Source organism: Hyperolius riggenbachi, chromosome 6, assembly GCF_040937935.1.
Source record: "Hyperolius riggenbachi isolate aHypRig1 chromosome 6, aHypRig1.pri, whole genome shotgun sequence".
NCBI lineage: Eukaryota > Metazoa > Chordata > Amphibia > Anura > Hyperoliidae > Hyperolius > Hyperolius riggenbachi.
Window position 1 is genome coordinate 319,230,107 of NC_090651.1, and position 20,191 is coordinate 319,250,297.

Below are 20,191 nucleotides of genomic sequence, written 5' to 3' on the forward strand. Positions count from 1 at the left end.
GGGCATTTGTACCTATTACAATTATGTGGATTTCAACAATAGAGACATCTCATAAAGTACAATTGTCTAGTAATAAGGTGAATTCTCAGTTCCTGAACTTCCCTAATTTGCATTGGATATAATGTGACTGTGGACTTGTTACATCACCACTGCAGACAGAAATCTCCTTGCAAGAACTTCTGACATCGGTGCTGCAACAAATATGAAAATGGTTGCAAGGCTGCATACTAAACAGCCTCACCACTACGCCTGCTGACTTGGAGTGCCAAAATGGAGCTCTGCTGGGTTCCTAAAATTTGCAGGAATTCCTTATATGAAAGTCTGACTGTGTCCGGCTGCTGCGTTATATTCAGGGCTCCATGGCGGGGCTACAGAACATTCAGCCATCACAGTGCTAGAACCAGCCAGAATTCAGTCTTAAAGAGAACCAGAGACAAAGCACCCGCATGTATTTTACCATATATATCAATGGGAACATGACAGTAAACGCCTATCCTGCTCTGTTTCATTTTTCACTGCTCAGTCTTCTTGTTATCGGCTCTGATAAAATCTCCGACTGAGCATTCAGTCTAGCTTTGCCCCGGAATGATTATAGCTGAGTCAGTCTTCTGTGATGTCTTTTCAAGCCCAAGCCTGCCGCCTTCTGGCTCTATTTCCTGATATGTATCCTCGTAGCAGGAAAGCAGAGCCCCGAGGGGGCAGGCTTGGGCTTGAAAAGACATCACAGAAGACTGACTCAGCTATAATCATTATAATTCATTGCTCAGTCGGAGATTTTATCAGGGCTGATAACACGAAGACTAAGCAATGAAAAATGAAACAAAGAGCAGAGTAGGTGGTTACTGTCATGTTCCCATTGATTTATATGGTAAAATACATGAGGGTGCTTCGTCTCTGGTTCTCTTTAAGGGGGCCACACACCATACAATGTTTAAATATCTTTTCAATTCAAGAATTGCAATCATTTTTTTTGATTGACTGACATTTCAAAAATCTGACCAATGTACCACACTTATATGTTCAATCTTTCCCCTATTATGAAAGAAATGATTGAAAACAAATTGCTTGGGTCTATACATCAAGTAATTGGCAATCTACCACATGCCGAAATATGGCCAAGCCACTAGGGCAGGGGTCCCCAAACATTTTTAGTCGAGGGCCGGGTCAACATACTTCAGACGCCCGAGGGGTCGGAGTATACATAAAATGATGTAGAAGTCTTTACAGACCAGACAGTGAAGCATATCCAGGTGACAACTTGCAGTCCAATTAGACAGCAGTGTCACCTGATGTGGAATTTGATTGGAAACCAATGAATTACTGCTTTCTGGCTTCCATGTGGATGGGTGTTGCCAGCACTTCTATTCTATATGCGGACCAACAATATTTAAAGATGTAGCTGACCGCATCTATAAGTGATACATTTTGTGTGTGGGGGGGCCAGAAAAAAAAGCCTCAGGGGGCCACATTCTGCCCGCGGGCCTTAGTTTAAGGAACACTGCACTAGGGCATATATTTCGGCATCGGCAAACTAGACAGCTGCCTAGGGCATTACCTGCTGTGTAGGTCACCAAAGACCACAAGAGACGCATTATTCTTTATGTATTTATGATACACAGCTGCCGATTGCACGGTGGGAGGGATAGGATGGAACTGTAGATAAGTATAGGGCATAAAGGTTATAGGACATGCTGTCAGACCACACTAGCCAAATCCTCTGTAAACACTTAAAGGGCACTTTCCAGCCAGCATAATAATGGTGACGCAGGAGCAGTTAATGTATTACTGGAGCCCATATTTGTTTTAGACTTGTTCTTTGTTGATTGTATCAACACCTATGGTTTAGTAGCACAATATTCAGCAAAGCAGAACTGTGTAATGTTCTGCAGGCATACATCAGGTGCTGGTGAACTGTTCAATCCCTTCTATCCCTGCGCATTAGCTTTGTACATCCTATGCTATTATTAGGTAAACAAGTGGGGAAAGGTGACTGTGGGTGTCCTGTCTAGGGTATCCAGAAACTGCTCCTTTATGGACCTTGCTGCAGGTGATTCAGCCCAGCAATGATACTACCTAGCACCCAGTATGGTAGGAGGAGCTTAATATGGGAGAATACATTTATGCTAGGTACACACCATACAATTTTCTGGCAGATTCAACCTTTTTAATGGTTTTGTCGATTTTTTTGCGATCAATTTTCATTCAGTTCTATGAAAATTGATCAAAAAAAAATTTAGTAAACAATCGGAAAATAGAAAAATCAATTGAAATTCAGACATGATGGAAATAATCGATCTGGCAGGTAAATCTGCCAGAAAATAGTTTGGTGTGTACCTAGCATAAGGCCACATACACACATCAGACCATAGTCTTTGGAAAATGCAAGATCACAGACCAATTTTACCCCCTTCCATGTAGTTTGAGAGCCATACTCTACACAGTCTTTCTACACAGTCTTTTCTATGGAGCTGAACTCCCCATCAGACAGAAATCTTTGCAAGATGCTGCACACACAGATGCTGTACAGACACAAAAGATCTGTTCCTGCAAAAGATCCGTTCCTGCAAAATGCATTCATAGTCTATGATATCTGCAGATCCTCATACACACCTTGTTTAACGGACAATTATCTGTAGATCAGATCCACCAGGATGGATTTTCAGATCTGCAGATGATTGTCTGACTGCAGATGAATGTCAGTTAAACAAGGTGTGTATGATGATCTGCAGATCTCATAGACTATGAATGCATTTTGCAGATACTGATCTTTTGTGTCTGTACAGCATCTGTGTGTGCAGCATTTTGCAAAGATTTTGTTCTGATGTGGAGTTCAGCTCCATAGAAAAGACTGTGAAGGTATGGCTCTCATACTACATGAAGGGTGGTAAGATTGGTCTGTGATCTTTCATTTTCAAAAAGACTATGGTCTGATGTGTGTATGTGGCCTAAGGATGGGGATGGTCAATTAGATGCAAAGAATTCCAAGTTGATGTAGGGGTATGCAGTTTAAAAACGGACCAATCAAATAAAGCCAATTGTATCCGTTTTCAAGCTGCATATAAAATGTGCACGATCCTGCATCAATTCAGCACAATTTTCATCTCACTGACAGTCAGGGCCCTTCCTCAGTGAAAATTGCGATGACGATTTTCAGCACACATGTCACCATGATTATGGGGCCCATCATGATTCCCTGCATTAAAAAAAAAAATAATGGGAAGTTTTTTCCAAATGAGAGTTCGCAAAACTAACCGCATAGCACAACATTTCCTATGTGATTTGCATGCTTTACTATTATCTATTAAAGAGAGTCTGAACCCATAAAAAATACCTTTTTACTGGCCAGTTTTCTTAAAGGGAAGGTTCAGGGAGTGGGTAATAAAAATCCATATCCACTTACCTGGGGCTTCCTCCAGCCCGTGGCAGGCAGGAGGAGCCCTTGCCGCCGCTCCGGAGGCTCCCGGTCGTCTCCGGTGGCCGACCCGACCTGGCCAGGCCGGCTGGTCGGTCGGTGGTCTTCTGCGCTCCAATCTGCACCTCACGGGGGCGCGCTAACGTCATCGGACGTCCTCCGGGCTGTACTACGCAGGCGCAGTAGTTCTGCGCCTGCGCAGTATAGCCCTGAGGACGTCCGATGACGTCAGCGCGCCCGCGTGGAACGTAGAAGAGCCCGTCGTTGGAGCGCAGAAGAGCCCGACCTGGCAGACTGCCTGGCCAGGTCGGGTCGGCCACCGGGAGCCTGCGGAGCGGCGGCGAGGGCACCTCCTGCCTGCTACGGGCTGGAGGAAGCCCCAGGTAAGTGGATATGGATTTTTATTTTTTTTACCCACTCCCTGAACCTTCCCATTAAGCGATAAGATCATAGCTGGTACGCCGCATCCCTGCAGCAGAACGAGGTATTTATACCCCCCAAAATACCGGGGCAAAATTCCAAGACTTTCCAGGTCGTGTTTTTTGCGGCCCAGGGGAGGCAGAGCTTTGCGCAGTTGCTCTGCCTCCAGTCAATCTCCGCCTCTCCCCGCCCCTCTCAGTGAAAGAAGACTGAAAGGGGTGGGGAGAGGCAGAGATCGGCGGAGATTGACGCAAGCAGAGGCAGAGCTACTCCCCAAAGCTCTGCCTCTACTCGGCAGGAGCCACGAATTTTGCCCTGGGGATTTGGGGGGGTATAATACATTGTTCTGCCAGCGGGAATGCAACGTTTTAGCTATGATCTCATTGCTTAAAGCGGTATCGTCACCATAAAAATTTAATTTCAACAGCAACTGGTCTGAGTGTATTAAGTGATAAAGATGCTAAGCCTGCATTCAAAACTTTCAAAACTTTTTCTGCTGTTATGATTTGGAGTTATCACATACTTAAGGAACACTGGCCCTTTAGTAGTCGGTGCCAAAGAATTGATTGCTAGGGGTTCTTTTTATCTATAATCTATTCTTCCACTTCCCTTTATTTCCCTGCCAGCTGCTTATCTGAAACCTAATCCCCTACTCACTTGTGTTTACAAGCAAGGCTGAGGCGACTCAGCGATTGGAGGAGACAAGAAAAAAAGTAAAGGGCAGAAATTACATCACGAGTTAGCCTTTACTGTGGGCAAAAGACATGGCCCCCACCAGGAACAGAATTCTCGTCATTTACTATAGAACAGTCACTGAAATCAAAACGTGGACAGTACAATACATGTGTTATGTAAGTAGATCAAGTATTTATATATGTGTTTTTTTCCCCTGGCATAGTATGGCTGATCCTACTGCTTTAAGATAAATGGCCAGTAAAAAGAGGGTTTTTTGGGGGCTTCAGACTCTCTTTAAGCGCCAACATATTAGGCAGCGCTGCACTACAGATAAATAGGTGGACATACAAGGAGCTCACAACAAAACAAGATCATTCAAATGTGATAACAGTAGTTCAATGTCTTTGTTCAAAATAGAGTCTGTTCTAGTCCGCTACAAGGGTGTCAGATAGTAAGTATGCATAATCAGGCTCGAAACACTAGGGGGAGGGCCCTGCCAGAGACTTACAATCTAATGCTGGGAATACACAATGAGATTTTTTTTTTTATTTTAGCAGAGTTACTGTCCGATCGATTTTCTTATCGCTTTCTTATCAATTGCCATTCACTTCTATAAGAAATTGATCAGAATAACAAATGAAAATAAGATCGGACCTGTCGGAAATTATCTATCGAACCATCTATCTGCAAAATATCTAATGGTTTATTCTCAGCATTCGAGATTAGGTTACAAACTGATCACACCACCGTACAGGGCAATGCGAAAATTGAATCAAGCATGTGCAGTGTGGGATGGCCCTCAATCTAATCTGAAACCTGCTTGAGGCGGACACAAGAGGGCAGTGCAGAGCAAAAGTGACCTATTGAACCAGCACTGAACTCTACCCTTAGTAAATCCGTTATATCCAGCACAGGCAGCTAATGCTAACTCTATACAGTTCAGTGGTGGGCACAGGTTATTAGTACTACACAGAGTCACTCACTGTCAAAGGGGATTGTGTCTGTGATAAACAAACATTGCAAACACAGACCATCCCTTGGCAACACAAACTATAACAGCTTTCATATGGCCAGCAGTAATACCATTTGCCTTCCTTTGGGTTTTCTTGCACATGAGTAGCTGTGATGTGGTTAGGTCAGCTTGATTTACTGTAAGCAGTATGTTAAGCTCTGAAGATCCGCTGCAGCCATTTGCCTTATTTACAATAAGAGATGCTGCTGATGGTATTTAAAGGGGAACTTCAGCTTAAACAAACATACTGTTATTTACATTAGTTATGTTAATTAAATATAATATAATCTCTTAGCCACCCTGTTTTAAAAGAACAGGCAAATGTTTGTGATTTCATGGGGGCAGCCATCTTTCTGGTTGAAAAGAGGTGACAGGGAGCACAAGACACAGTTCCAACTGTCCTGTGTCCTGATCACCCCTCCTAGCTGCACGCGCTAGGCTTTAAATCTCAAATTCAAAATGTCAAAAAAAATTTGCTCCGAAACAGCAGATTGAGAACAGCAACTTCAGAAAACCCATCATGCTTTGCACAGCATCAGAGGAAAAATGCCCAGGCAGTTTTCTTCTGTGCAGCTAAAAATGAGGCTTGGGTAAGAAAAACACAGTTCTAATGCTGTGAACCTGTTACAGAAACACCAAGCCTTTTCAGTGCTGCTGAGTAGATTTTTAGTCCGGAGGTTTACTTTAAAGAGTGGGAAATTGGGAAATGCTGTGACATTGGCTAATACAGCTGTGAGAAGGCTGTCAGCATGAGCTTTCGTTTACACTGCAACTTGCAATTCCGATTTCTGATCTTCACTGGAAGAAAGATGCAGAAAAAAACGTGCATACAGGACCTTAATTACATCAGCAACTGGAATCGCAAGTAAAATCGCAAAAAAATTGCATAGAGTGTAAAAGACTGCAGGACGGTGGCGTAGCATGTAGCACTCTCACCTTGCAGCGCTGCGTCCCCTGCTCATATTCCAGCCAGGCCGCTATCTGCACAAAATTAGTTTGTTCTCCCTGTGTCTGTGTGGGTTTCTTCCAGGTACTCCGGTTTCCTCCCACATCCCAAAATCATACAGATAAGTTACATTGGCTTCCCCCTAAATTGGCCCTAGACTACGATACATACTCTACAGCATACATACACAGACATATGACTAAGGTAGGGATTCGATTGTGAGCCCCTCTGAGGGACAGTTAAAAGGCAATATACTCTGTACAGTGATGCAGAAAATGTCCGCGCAATATAAATAATGAAATCGCTTTTTAAAAACACTGGTGCTTAAAAAAATGTTCAAGCGCTCACAGTGTGAACAAGCCCTTACACTACATGCGATGCAGCTTTCCGGTTTTGATGGGATTTTACCTGCGATTCCGATTTATAATGCGAATAAAAAAAAGGTCCTGGATGCTGCGTTTTTCTTCTTGTGTTGCTAGCATTCAGTGAAAAAACAAACGTAATTAGTGACTTGCAGTGCAAAAGAAGCCCAAGTCAGAACATGAAAACGTCTGACTAGCTCTTACACAGCAATATTCTTCAGCCATACTGAAAGAGACTCCCTAGTAAAAGACACTAAATGGGTAATACTGATTGTTAAAGCGGACCTGGAATCAGAACTTCATCTCAGCTCTAAAAGATAAGCATGAGCATAATAACCTTTAAAAAAAATTCTTTGTTACAGCTGATACAAATCCTGCAATAAATCTGCAGTGTGTCTACTTCCTGCTTTCATGGAAGCAGACATATTGTTAACAACCTGTGTTTACAAATGAGCTCTCTGCCATGGCAGTCAACTGTCACAGCTAAGAGATCAAATGACTACTTGTGATTAGTCACAGATGAGTGGGAATTAGACAGGTTAAACTCTCTTAATACATACAGGGTGCATTTATCTATGTCTTTCTTCTATCTAGTGCAAGAGTTCAGGTCCACTTTAAGGGGGGCAGACCTCTATGGAAGACGGAATGCAAGCTGCTTTGCAATATTGCTCAATTTCAACTTATCACTGTTGCATGAATTCCATTCAATCATCCACACTGGTGGAATCTCTGCTGATCCTTCATGTTGCACTTCGTTAGTTACTGTATATACAACTACAGTTTGGATATTTGTTCACAGAAGCATCATTTGTGGAGCTGGCTTATAATATCTTCCAAATACTAGGGCTGGTTCACACTTGCGTTTTGCCATGCAAACGGACCGGATCCTGATCGGATCAGGACCTGATCCGGATCGGAACCGTACGGTTCCGATCCGGATCCGGTCCGTTTGCATCAGGCATGCATCAGGCAGCCATCCGGATCCGTGGGCAAAAAATAGCGAAATTTAAATAAAAAAATGTTGGGGTCAGCAGAAGGTGCACCTGGTGCACCTGTAGAATCAGGTTCCTCCGCTGTAGGCCTCACCTCCACCTCCGACATTCTGCCAAACAGCTCCAGCACGTCTGTCACTGCTGCTCCACTCCAGACATGCTTGGCCCATGTGTCCCCATCCGAAATGGCCGCTTAGATACGCATAGGAAGTGGGGTAGAATGTCAGGTTTTTGTAGGCAGTGTGTTCTGTACCTTCCGTTCCCCATTGGTTTCTGAGTTCCTGATGGTGCTGTCAGGCTCATGTCCGGCTCCGGTCCGGGTGCGTGGGCCGGAGATCCGGACCCAAAAAATAGCGCATGTTGGAAAAGATTCCGGAGTCCGGATCCGATCCGGCTCCGTACTGTACGGAACGGACACGTGTAAACGTCCACATAGCCTTTACATTGCTATGCGGAACGTACGTTCCGTTTGTACAGTATGCGGTCCGGATCAGATCCGGAAAATCCGGATAGCGAACGCAAATGTGAACCAGGCACGGGCCAATTCAGGTCGTATTCCGTTGCGCACTGCGCTTGTCGGTTAAAGGAAATCTTAAGTCAAGATTAAAAAAAACTGTTTAAAATTACCTGGGGCTTCTTGCACTCTCTTCATCAGTTCAAGTCCCCCCGGCCAGCAGCGCAGACTCTCCCCTACCCTCCCCCCAACCGGGCAGCTTTACAGGGGTCGCTGCTGGCCGGAGGGACTCTGATGGGTGTCGTGGGCACAGGACGACACCAGGGAGCTGCAAGAAGCCTCAGGTAAGTTAAATTGATTTTTTTCCTTGATTTAATGGACAATTGAAGCAAGAAGAATATGGAGGATGCCATATTTATTTCCTTTTAAACAATACCAGTTGACTGGCTGCCCTGTTGATCTATTTGGCTGCAGTAGTGTCTGAATCACACCAGAAACAAGCATGCAGCTAATCCTGTCAGATCTGACAATGATGTCAGAAACGCCTGATCTGCTTATGCTTATTCAGGGTCTATGGCAAGAAGTATTAGAGGAAGAGGAGCGGCAGATTAGCCAGGCAACTTGTATTGCTTAAAAGGAAATAAATATGGTAGGCTCCATATCCTTCTCACTTCAGTTGTCCTTTTAGTAATCCTTTAAGTGCTGCCCATTAACCACTTGAGGACCCACCCTTTACCCCCCCTTAAGGACCAGCGCTGTTTGTTGTGATCTGTGCTGGGTGGGCTCTGCAGCCCCCAGCACAGATCAGGGTGCACGCAGAGCGATCAGATCGCCCCCCTTTTTTCCCCCCTATGGGGATGATGTGCTGGGGGGGGGGTCTGATCGCTCCTGCCTGCAGGCATGTTGCGGGGGGGGGCACCTCAAAGCCCCCCTCCGCGGCGACATTCTCCCCCTCCCTCTCCTACCTTTTCCCCCCCGGTGATCCGGGCTGCACAGGACGCTATCCGTCCTGTGCAGCCAGTGACAGGACGTCCCCTGTCACATGGCGGCGATCCCCGGCTGCTGATTGGCCGGGGATCGCCGATCTGCCTTACGGCGCTGCTGCGCAGCAGCGCCGTACAATGTAAACAAAGCGGATTATTTCCGCTTGTGTTTACATTTAGCCTGCGAGCCGCCATCGGCGGCCCGCAGGCTATTCACGGAGCCCCCCGCCGTGAATTGACAGGAAGCAGCCGCTCGCGCGAGCGGCTGCTTCCTGATTAATCAGCCTGCAGCTGGCGACGCGTCCTGCAGCTGCCACTTTGCCGACGCACGGTATAAGCGTGCGGTCGGCAAGTGGTTAAAGGGACTCCGAGCACCTCTCATGGGTATGCCTTTAAGCCAGACGACTTCCAACAAAGTCGTGCTATGACCCTCTGGAGGAGCCTCTTGCAATGGCCATGCGCATCACTTCCTCTTCCTGCTTCATTCAGTGATGCACTTCTCTAACAGAGAAGACAGGGGCGACCTGTAAGTTATAACATAGCCAAGATGGCAGCCGTAAATTGAAATCGAACGAAAACTGTTTGGCACAGAACGGCGATTCTGGCATCAAATGAAAGAGGAGAGCACAAGCTACAGAAAGGTAGGCATCTTTATGTACTTTGCAGTACTGGTCGGAATCTCTTTAAAGTGTGTGTGTGGGAGGGGGCGGGGGGGGGGGGGGGGGGAGTGACACTACATGTTGCTTCCATGGTCTGTTGCAACGACTGATAACATTGGGATCAAAACATGGCATTCGTGTAAATGAATGTAAAGCTACGGGACAATCACAGCCATTCACGTTAAAGGGACTCCGAGCACCTCTCATGGGCATGCCTTTAAAGTGAACCAGAGACAAAGCACCCACATGTATTTTACCATATATATCAGTGGTAACATTAGGGAAAACACCTACCCTGCTCTCTGTTTCATTCTTCACTGCACAGTTTGCTTGTTATCACCCCTGATAAAATCCCCAACTGAGCATTCAGTCTGGCTTTGTTCAGGAATCATTATAGCCGAGTTGGTCTACTCTGATGTCTTTTCAAGCCCAAGCCTGCCCCCTTGTAGCTCTGCTCAGGAATCATTATAGCCGAGTCATTATAGCAAAGCCAGACTGAATGCTCAGTCGGGGATTTTATCAGGGCTGATAAACAAGCTGAACAGTGAAGAATGAAACAGAGAGCAGGGTAGGTGTATTCCCTAATGTTACCACTGATATATATGGTAAAATACATGAGGGTGCTTTGTCTCTGGTTCACTTTAAAGGCATGCCCATGAGAGGTGCTCGGAGTCCCTTTAACGTGAATGGCTGTGATTGTGCGGTAGCTTTACATTCATTTACATGAATGCCATGTTTTGATCCCAATGTTATCAGTCGTTGCAACAGACCATGGAAGCAACATGTAGTGTCACTCCTCCCCCTACCCCCCCCCCCCCCCACACACACACACACCCTTTGCGGGGTTAAAAAACGACCATCATTGCTGAAAGCCACCGAAAGCAGAAAGATTCTTTTCTGCAGTCACCCGTGTAAACCAGCCCTTACCCTGGAGCTCTGGAGCCAAGGTGTGGTGGCATGTGAGGAAGGGAGTGAGGAAGCAAGACTGACGGGGATTTCCAGCATACTTTTATATGTTTACATGTTCTTTAATGTTAGAAGAATCAATAAAATGGATAATTTTTTTCACTTATAATTTCACTTTGTGATCTATTGGGACATACGACTCCATTATATTATATCCCAGTTTTTGTCTAGACTTCTATATTTTACATTGGCGAAAGATCACTGCTGTGTTAATGACATGTGCCCCATTAACAGTGTGATTTTTAGTGAACAATCGTTTTTTTTTATAAGCACATTCAGATCAAAAGAAAAACACTAAAGAATGTAAACCATTCCCAATTTCAGAGCCAGTAGTGATCGTATCTATGGTAAAATCTGTCATGCCAACTCACCAGTTTCTTAAAGCACCCCTGAAGTGAGAGGGATATGGAGGCTGACATATTTATTTCCTTTGAAACAATGCAAAATGCCTGCTGTCCTGCTCATCATCTTCCTCTAATACTTTTAGCCATAGAACCTGAACAAGCATGCAGATCAGGTGCTCTGACTGAGGTTTGACCTGATTAGCCACATGTTTGTTTCAGGTGTGGGATTCAGACACTGCTGCAGCCAAAGAGATCAGCAGGACTGCCCAGCATCTGTTTAAAGGACAACTGAAGTAAGAGCGATATGGAGGCTGCCATATTTATTTCCATCTAAGCAATGCTAGTTGCCAGGCCCTCCTGCTGATCCTCTGCCTCTAATGCTATTAGCCATAGCCCCTGAACCAGCATGCCGCAGATCAGGTGTTTCAGGCTTTAAAGTCAGATCTGACAAGATTAGCTGCATGCTTGTTTCTGGTGTTATTCAGATACTACTGCAGAGAAATAGACCAGGAGAACTGCCAGACAACTGGTATTGATTAAAAGAAAATAAATATGGCAGCCTCCGTATACCTCTTACTTCAGTTCCCCTTTAAAAGGAAATAAATATAGCAGCCTTCCTATCCCTCTCACTTCAAGTTCCCTTTGAGGAAACAATAGATATTGTGATAGTTAAGGATCAATCGGGCCAACCAGCTTCTCTGTTTTCATACAAAACAATCTAAATCTGATCCACAATACGATCGCTCACTAAAATTTGTAGTTAATGGACACCTTAAAGTGTACCAGAGCTCAGTAAAAGGAAAAAAATGATACATACCTGAGGCTTCCTCCAGCCCCATCCGCTCGCATCGCTCCCATGCTGCCATCCTCCGATGTCTGCAGCTCCGGTACCGGGTCCCGTCGCTAACGTCAGTCGGAGCCAGTCTGGTGTGAGAGAAGTGCGCTCTCTGTGTATCTCTCCAGCAGCTGCAAAGAGCACACATCTCCTGTGTAGACTGGCTCCGACTGACGGAAGTGCGGGACCCGGTACCGGAGCTGCAGACATCGGAGGACGGCGGCATGGGAGCGATGCGAGGAGGAAGCCCCAGGTATTTATATATTTTTTTCCTTTTACTGAGTCCCTTTAAGGGTAGGAACACACTAGGCAGAATCGCATATGCGTTTTCCATCATGTGCTATGGAAAATGCATATGTGATTCTGCCTAGTGTGTTCCTACCCTCAAAGTATCCCAATAGTTTCAAATAATAGTATACTTGTGATTCATTTACAGAAATACTTTTAAAATATACTCCTGGGACAGGGCAGAGGATAACCAAGAAGTGTTCTGCTGTGGAGATTAACAGCAGCAATCTGCCCCACAAATCCAGCATGGCAAATTGCTAGACAGGAAGTGTCAAGAGGATGGGAGATCCTGCAGGCAGCGGGATTTAATCACACTGGTCGTTACACTTTCTCTGTGAGGTCATTTATATAAAGCTACCTTAGTCCGTCATGGACACAATTGACCTTTACAAGCAGGGCTGTGGAGTCGGTACAAAAATCATCCGACTTCGACTCCTCAGTTTATGAAAGCTCCCACTCCAGGTACCCAAAATTGCTCTGACTTTAAGGCCGTACCCACTACACGATTCTTCCGATGACCAGAGATTTTTTTTTTTTGAGCGACGATCGATCCTTTCCCCGATCTTGTGACGTGGGTGCAGACGAGCCATTACGCAAACTATGTTTAGTGACGCACGGCGACAATAACCGTCACGGCGGATCGCATCTTTGAGATCCCCAATGACTCAGCAAAAAGTACTGCAATCGCTTGACTTCCTGTTCACGCCCGTCGTGTAACGTCGCATCTAACCACCGGCAGGAATATGGATCGGGGAATGGTCGTCATCAGGGGGACGTTGCTGGATACATCTTGCTCCATCAGGTGGTGAGTTTTAAGCTTTAGTCTAATACTTACCAGGGCTGTGAATATTTGGCTGCTTGTGCAGTTCCTCATAAGGTTGTATTAGGTGAATTAAACTGTATGTCAAGTGTATTTTTGTCATACGTATGACTTTTTATGTGGTGGTCATACCTGCACCACATATGCAGGCAATAATATTCTAACCTTTTCCAAAACAATTTAACTTATATGGTTCAAAAAAATTAAAATTGTAATTGGCAGTTGATCAGAAAATACTGGTGTTCTGATTTTTTTTAAAAACTGTCACTTTCGCTCACTGCACTGGCTACCAGTAGAATGGAGAATACTCTTCAAGATTGGTCTGCTGACATTCAAATCCCTGCACAATCTGGGCCCTGGATACATGAAGGACATGCTGCACCACACCTCTCACAACCTCAGATCAGCAAGTTCTATAAACTTGGTCACTCCCAGAGTGCACCTCAAAAAATCTGGAGACAGAGCCTTCTGTCATGCTGCCCCTACTCTTTGGAACTCCCTGCCACACCCAGTAAAGACAGCACCAAACTGGAGCTATTCAAATCTAGACTGAAAAGCCACCTGTTTAGCCTGGCATTTCCAGAATTATAAAATTCTTCCTCTGTACCACGATGGTCTGAGCCATGCTTATGCGCTTTGAGTCCTACGGGAGAAAAGCGCTTTACAAATGTTATTTGTTGTTGTTGTTGTCACCCATAACAATCATGTAGGAGCTCCGACGATATTGCAATGCAACGTGCACAGCGCAAAAAGGGCCCCAACGCACAAAATGATCACAAATGGTTCTTAGGCAATGACAGTCTACAGGGTCTATAATACACACACACACACACACACACACACACACACACACACACACACTATATGGCTGATCCTGCTTCTGCACAAGTCCGGGCCGTGTTAATTCTTATTCCCCCTCCAGGTCATCATGGATAGTGGGGAATGATATAATTTGGCTTCCAGCGATTGCTGGAGGCCGAATTATTGTGTTTTTTAAGCAACTTCGGCTCCGTCTTCTGACGGCGCCACTCACTAAGCGCCTCTATAGACTGATTCCCATTATAGTCTATGGCGGCACTGGCTGCGCCCAATTGTAGCAGCGCTGAAAAGCACTGCTCCGCACACGTATTGCTATTAAATCCCTACAAGCAAAATCCTAATTTACTACATTCAAAAGGAGGCAAATAGCATACTGTACTGCGGCACAAATGAAAGAAGAAATTCCCCAGAGCCATATGATAGTGCAAGCGCCCATCTTGCCCAGTAATGTCAGGACAGAAAACAGATTACACACATCATACTTACTGCTGTTGAGCAAGGATATGTTATAATTTACTGCTGCAGTACACGCACACACTAAAGCTAAGCATACTCATCCAATCTTGATTGATCAATTTTACGACGTCCTCGTAGTATGAGAACTTACCTACACGCAGTCTGTTCATAGCGTTGCACTCTCATAGCCTTGCATGTAAGCCTATTCAATGCATTAACTCTAACCTATTTCCCCCAAAACCATAGTACAGTAGATTTCTTTCACAGGATGCTACCTACACATGCAAGTATCTAAACCTAGGTGTGAGCCTAACATGCATGCAGCAGTATGGATGCATTGCCATTACATTGTATTGGCAACAAATCTGCTTGGCAACTTATGTGCTGATGCACTGCATACAGTTCAGCACCCAGTAAAGACAGACATTAACTGTCTATGCTCCTCAAATCGTTGAACTGAAGCCAAAGTAGAGTGAACTGTACAGGTTATTGCTATGCGTGCACAGACACAAACCCTAGATTAAGCTAGATCAGCCTAGCAATTGTTTTGGCCACTGCTCCATCTGCCCTCCTCCCCCACATATTGCAACAAAATGCATTGCTAACATAGAGGTGAATGATGCGTCTGTGCAGCCTCGGGGCAACACTATCGCTTGAGGAACCAATTGTGATTCCTGCTTGGCTACAGTCCTCGTACATGTGTACAAGGCTCTAGTGACACGACATATACTCTATAAGATGCAGTATATATTGGTGCTATATAAAACACAGAGAGGTAAAGACTAACCAGCAAGCTCATGGTGAACCAGAACTCATTGGAGTGTGTGAGGGGCTACAATGATCCTAAAAGCCCCCTTACTAAAATGCTAAGGAAAACAAAAGTTTGCTTTCTTAAAACAGAAACAATTTGCGATAATTCAGGTTGGAGTGAGCTTGAGCTGTCTCCTAGTAGTGCATCAGTGATGCACTGAGAGACATATCAAGCTCACTCCAAACTATATAAACACATAATGCTAATACTGTACTGTAGTAATAAAATAGCATTGCAGATGCTTTGGGCTCTATTCATAAAACCTTACCGCAAGTTTTCCGCTCGAAAAAGCGGATTTTCCCGTCCATTTAGCAAAGTGGGCATTCATAAAAGCTGTTCCCGCATGAAAATCTACAATCCCCCAGCAGAGCGAGAAATTTCCGCCTTCTCCAGTGTTTTTCTAGATTTATCTAGAAAAAAGTAACAAAATGGCCATTCATAAAGATTAGAGGAAGCGGTATGTGGACGGGAAATACCGCTTCCTCTGATTTTGCGGATTACATACAAGTGAATGGGACAGACCTCCCAGAGAGAGCAGTGCACGGAGGGACTCTGCCGGCTGAAGTGTTTCCGCATGCCTTCCGACAGCTTACCGCCAGCTTTCAGCGGGAGATCTCCGCTCTTGCATCGCAGCTTTCAAGATTTCTTTGAATGACCACCCAGAAGTGTAAAATACCGCTGCGGTATTTTCCCTCCAGGAGTTTTCTCGCAACAACTTTTTTATGAATAGAGCCCTTTGTCTGCTAAAGCTACACCTCTTTACTGACAGTATGTCATGAGGCAAAGTTTCATAGTTTGTCATATTTTTATGTCGCATAATTCTGCCACATTTTTATTTTTTTTTTGCAAAACTTCTGTGCCCTCTATTGTGTGTAAACGAAATAATGCTCCATTAAATGATTAAAAAAAAACTTGTCTGAACAAATATGATTTCTGGGATGTATGCTGATTCCAGGGCTGTAAATATGAACTGTGTGCTCTCTACAAGCAACCTCACAGCCAGGCCCAGACCTACTATGCTGGCCAAGCTTCTAACACATGTATCAGGTTCTCTTTGTACCCATTCCGTTATTAATTCTCATGGTTATCGGGGAGACTTGTGAAGCAGGACAATCACAAGACAGTCACATGATTTGTATTATTATCAGCAGCCCAGAGACTCCTGGCCTCCCCGGCGCCACCTAGCGGTAACTACATGCCAGCTCGCAATAACAGGCCCTTATCCAGAAGAAGGAGCGATTATATAGTCACTAATGAGGGGAACAAAACGTGCCCAGCTAACCCATCTCACTACGACGCCACAACTATCTCCAATCACCCAACTCACCTTGCAAGCATCTGACTCCATGACCAGCTAGTCCAAAACTTCCGCGTCAGCGACGTCACTTCCGCTCTGATTGACACCTGACCGCCCTTGCTCTCCGGCGTTGCTAGGCAACAGCCACGCCCCCTCCACGCTTCTAATGTTGACTTGGGGGAATTCAGCTGGTGACGCAGCGGCTGCGCCACATCCAACACAGTGGAGCTGCTACGCAGGCTGATGACTGAGTTACAGGATCTATAAGATTCTTCTCTCTAAGCTAGTCCTTGATTCTGACCGCGGACCCCATTATTACTATACAGGGCTTTACAGAATTCAATGAATCTTTCATGTCACTTGCCCCTCAAATGTGCTCAAAATCTATTGCCCTTACAATATGTACAGACTAATAATCGCACACACTATACAATTTTCATTGTACGATAGTGTCAAAGATAACCAAATCCATGCAAAACACTACATCACTAGCTTTTGCTAGCATTTTGCTCAGGCGCTTTTTTTGCGTTGAAAGCAAAAAAATCGCCATTCACACTTGGAGATTTTTTAGTGATCGCTTTTAGCGCTGAAAATGGTGCAGGCTACACGTTTGCGTTTGGCGATTTGTGTTAATCGACGGTGAATGGGCCCATAGGGTATTATTGCACTAGCTCTTTAAAAAAGCGCTAGTGCTTGAGCGTTTTGCCGAAATCACCGGCAAAACGCCCTAGTGTGAATAGGCCCTAAGGGTTTGTTCACACCTAGGGTGTTTTGCAGGGTTTTTTGAGTGCTGGGAATACACAATGGGCTCTATTCATAAAAAAGATGTGGCGAAAAAACTCCTGGAGGTAAAATACCGCAGCGGTATTTTACACTTCTGGGTGGTCATTCAAAAAAATGTTGCCAGCTGCGATGCAAGAGCGGAGATCTCCCGCTGAAAGCTGGCGGTAAGCTGTCGGAAGGCATGCGGAAACACTTCAGCCGGCAGAGTCCCTCCGTGCGCTGCTCTCTCTGGGAGGTCTGTCCCATTCACTTGTATGTAATCCGCAAAATCAGAGGAAGCGGTATTTCCCGTCCACATACCGCTTCCTCTAATCTTTATGAATGGCCATTTTGTTACTTTTTTCTAGATAAATCGAGAAAAACACTGGAGAAGGCGGAAATTTCTCTCTCTGCTGGGGGATTGTAGATTTTCATGCGGGAACAGCTTTTATGAATGCCCACTTTGCTAAATGGACGGGAAAATCCGCTGTTTTGAGCGGAAAACTTGCGGTAAGGTTTTATGAATAGAGCCCAATGAGATTTATTTTGTCAATTTACTGTCCGATCTTATTTCCAATCGATTTTCTTAGCTTTCTTATCAATTTCCATTCACTTCTATGAGAAATGGATCATAAAAATGATCGAAAATAAGATTGGACATTTCGGAAATGATCTATCGAACCAGCTATCTGCTGAAAAAACGTATGGTGTATTCCCAGCATTACTATGTTGAATTGATTTTAAATAGATATTACAGTTAAGGTGCCCATAAACTATTTTTCTAGTCGATTACAGGCAGATTAGATCACTCTGATCTAGTCCAGTCAGATTGATGATTTGTTAGGTTTCACTGCATTAAAGCAGCACAACTTTGTGGATCCATAAGCAGTGTGTGGAAGTAATAGGACCCTCTATGATTAGATTGAGATCACAGAATGATATATCTTTTTGCCACATTGTATGGCAGTAATGTGGGCACCTTAAAGTACTGTAAACCAGAGAGGGGGAGAAAAAACGTTTTATACATACCTGGGGCTTCCTCCAGCCCCATGCGCACGGATCGCTCCCATGCTGCCATCCTCCGCTGCATGCAGCTCTGGTACCAGGTCCCGAGGAAGTGCGCACTTCTCTTCCCCTTTCCCTCTTGTCAGGTTATGGATTGGTGAATGGGAACGTGTGTTCCCAAAGCCAATCAAAGTGCCCACGGTGAATGAGCAATGGCATCAATGAGATGCCTGTGCTCATTTACAATGTGAAAGTAAAAACAGGTTTACACTACTTCCAGTGTACTGTTCAGTGCACAGGATAGTGTGGGGCCATCTAGTGGCCAAACAAGTAAAAATACACCAAACATATATTAAAATAAATACAAAAAATATAAATCCCCCATTAATTTTAACCCCTTATTTCTCCCTTCCCTATAATTACAAAAATAAAACACTTGTTAAAAGGGGCACTACAGCAAAATATAGGCTATTTGGGATTTTCCTAGTAGCATATTTCTATTGGAAAGAGCAAAACATACTAGACGGTGCTTTTGTTTACAAAGGTCGTTTGGATAATTTATAGCTCAGATACAGATCCTGCCATCGCCAAGGCAGGGGAAGCCAGGCTGTGTGATAACAGCTAATATCTTTCTCTTCTCAGTCAGCTCAATCCCTGTTTTCCTAAGGGCTAGTTCACATTTGGGGCTTGATTCACTAAACCGGGATCTCTCATGTCATGGCCGTTTTCGCACGCATTTTCGCGTTTGGGCGCGATCACAAATTTTCACACGAAAATTTGCGATCGAGCGCAAACGTGACAATGCGCCCAAAATCGGCCGTGATATGAGTTATCACAGTTCAGTGAATCAAGCCCCTGGAGCACTAATCGCAAACACGATCTAAATTCATGTTTTTACTGCAATTTGAACTTGTGATTGCCTTTCAGTAGAATGAGAATCACAATGTGATCAGCTCCAAAGTGACTGATCGCAAATGCCACATTGAGAATGTATCCATAGGGATATATTAGCTGCAGCGCTTTGCTGATCGCGGGAAATCAGCAAAGCACTGCAAAAGCGCCCAGTGTGAACCAGCCCTAATGCAAGTTCATTTAGCAGCAGGCACCTTGCTGTGGAATGTCCTAGGTAAATAAACAGGCAGCCTGTTTATTTACCTAACACTTTTCACAGCATTAGGGGAAGGAGCTTGCATTACAAGAACATGGCTTGAGCTGACAAGAGGATAGGGATAGCTGTTTTCATACAGCCTAAAGGTCCGTACACACGCCGGACTGGAGGCAACGACGGGTCCGTCGTTGCCTCCCGCTGGGTGGGCGTGCCAACGACAGTCCGGCGTGTGTACGCACTGTCGGCAGACTGATACGGCTGTTTCTGAGCGATCCGCCGGGCGGATCGCTCAGAAACAGCCGTATCAGTCCGCCGACAGTGCGTACACACGCCAGACTGTCGTTGGCACGCCCACCCAGCGGGAGACAACGACGGACCCATCGTTACCTCCAGTCCGGCGTGTGTACGGACCTTTACCCTAACTGAACAAAGAGTATGTCGCTTCCTTTGCCTTGTGATGGCAGGATCTGTATGTGAGCAATAAATCTTATCCAGACGACCTTTGTAAACAACAGCACTATCTAATATGTGTTGCTCTTTCTAATAGAAACATGCTACTAGGAAAATTCCAATAGCATATATTTCACTGTAGTGCCCCTTTAAAAAAAATGACAGCATTAAAAAAAAATCATAATAATAATTGTATTTTCTCCTGTCGGACTCAAAGCGTTTAAGAGCTGCAGCCACTGGGACGCGCTCAAGAGGCCACCCTGCAGTGTTAGGGAGTCTTGCCTTGAACTCCTTACTGAATAGGTACTGACCCTA

General features: G+C 44.9%; 1 protein-coding gene across 4 annotated transcripts in view; it reads right to left on the reverse strand.

Moving 5' to 3' along the window:
• TBC1D17 (TBC1 domain family member 17) overlaps nt 1-20,191 on the reverse strand; it is a 112,036-nt gene that overhangs the window by 84,596 nt on the left and 7,249 nt on the right. The window contains exon 1 of one of the 4 annotated variants that reach the window (XM_068241362.1): nt 16,582-16,661. The exons of 1 other annotated variant lie outside the window; for it this stretch is intronic. In XM_068241362.1, coding sequence (XP_068097463.1) covers nt 16,582-16,602 — 21 coding nt within the window. In that variant the 5' untranslated portion in view covers nt 16,603-16,661. Of the gene's footprint in view, nt 1-1,555; nt 1,577-13,183; nt 13,357-16,581; nt 16,662-20,191 lie in introns of those variants that run through there. 2 more of the 4 variants (XM_068241361.1, XM_068241364.1) reach the window with 2 other exon arrangements.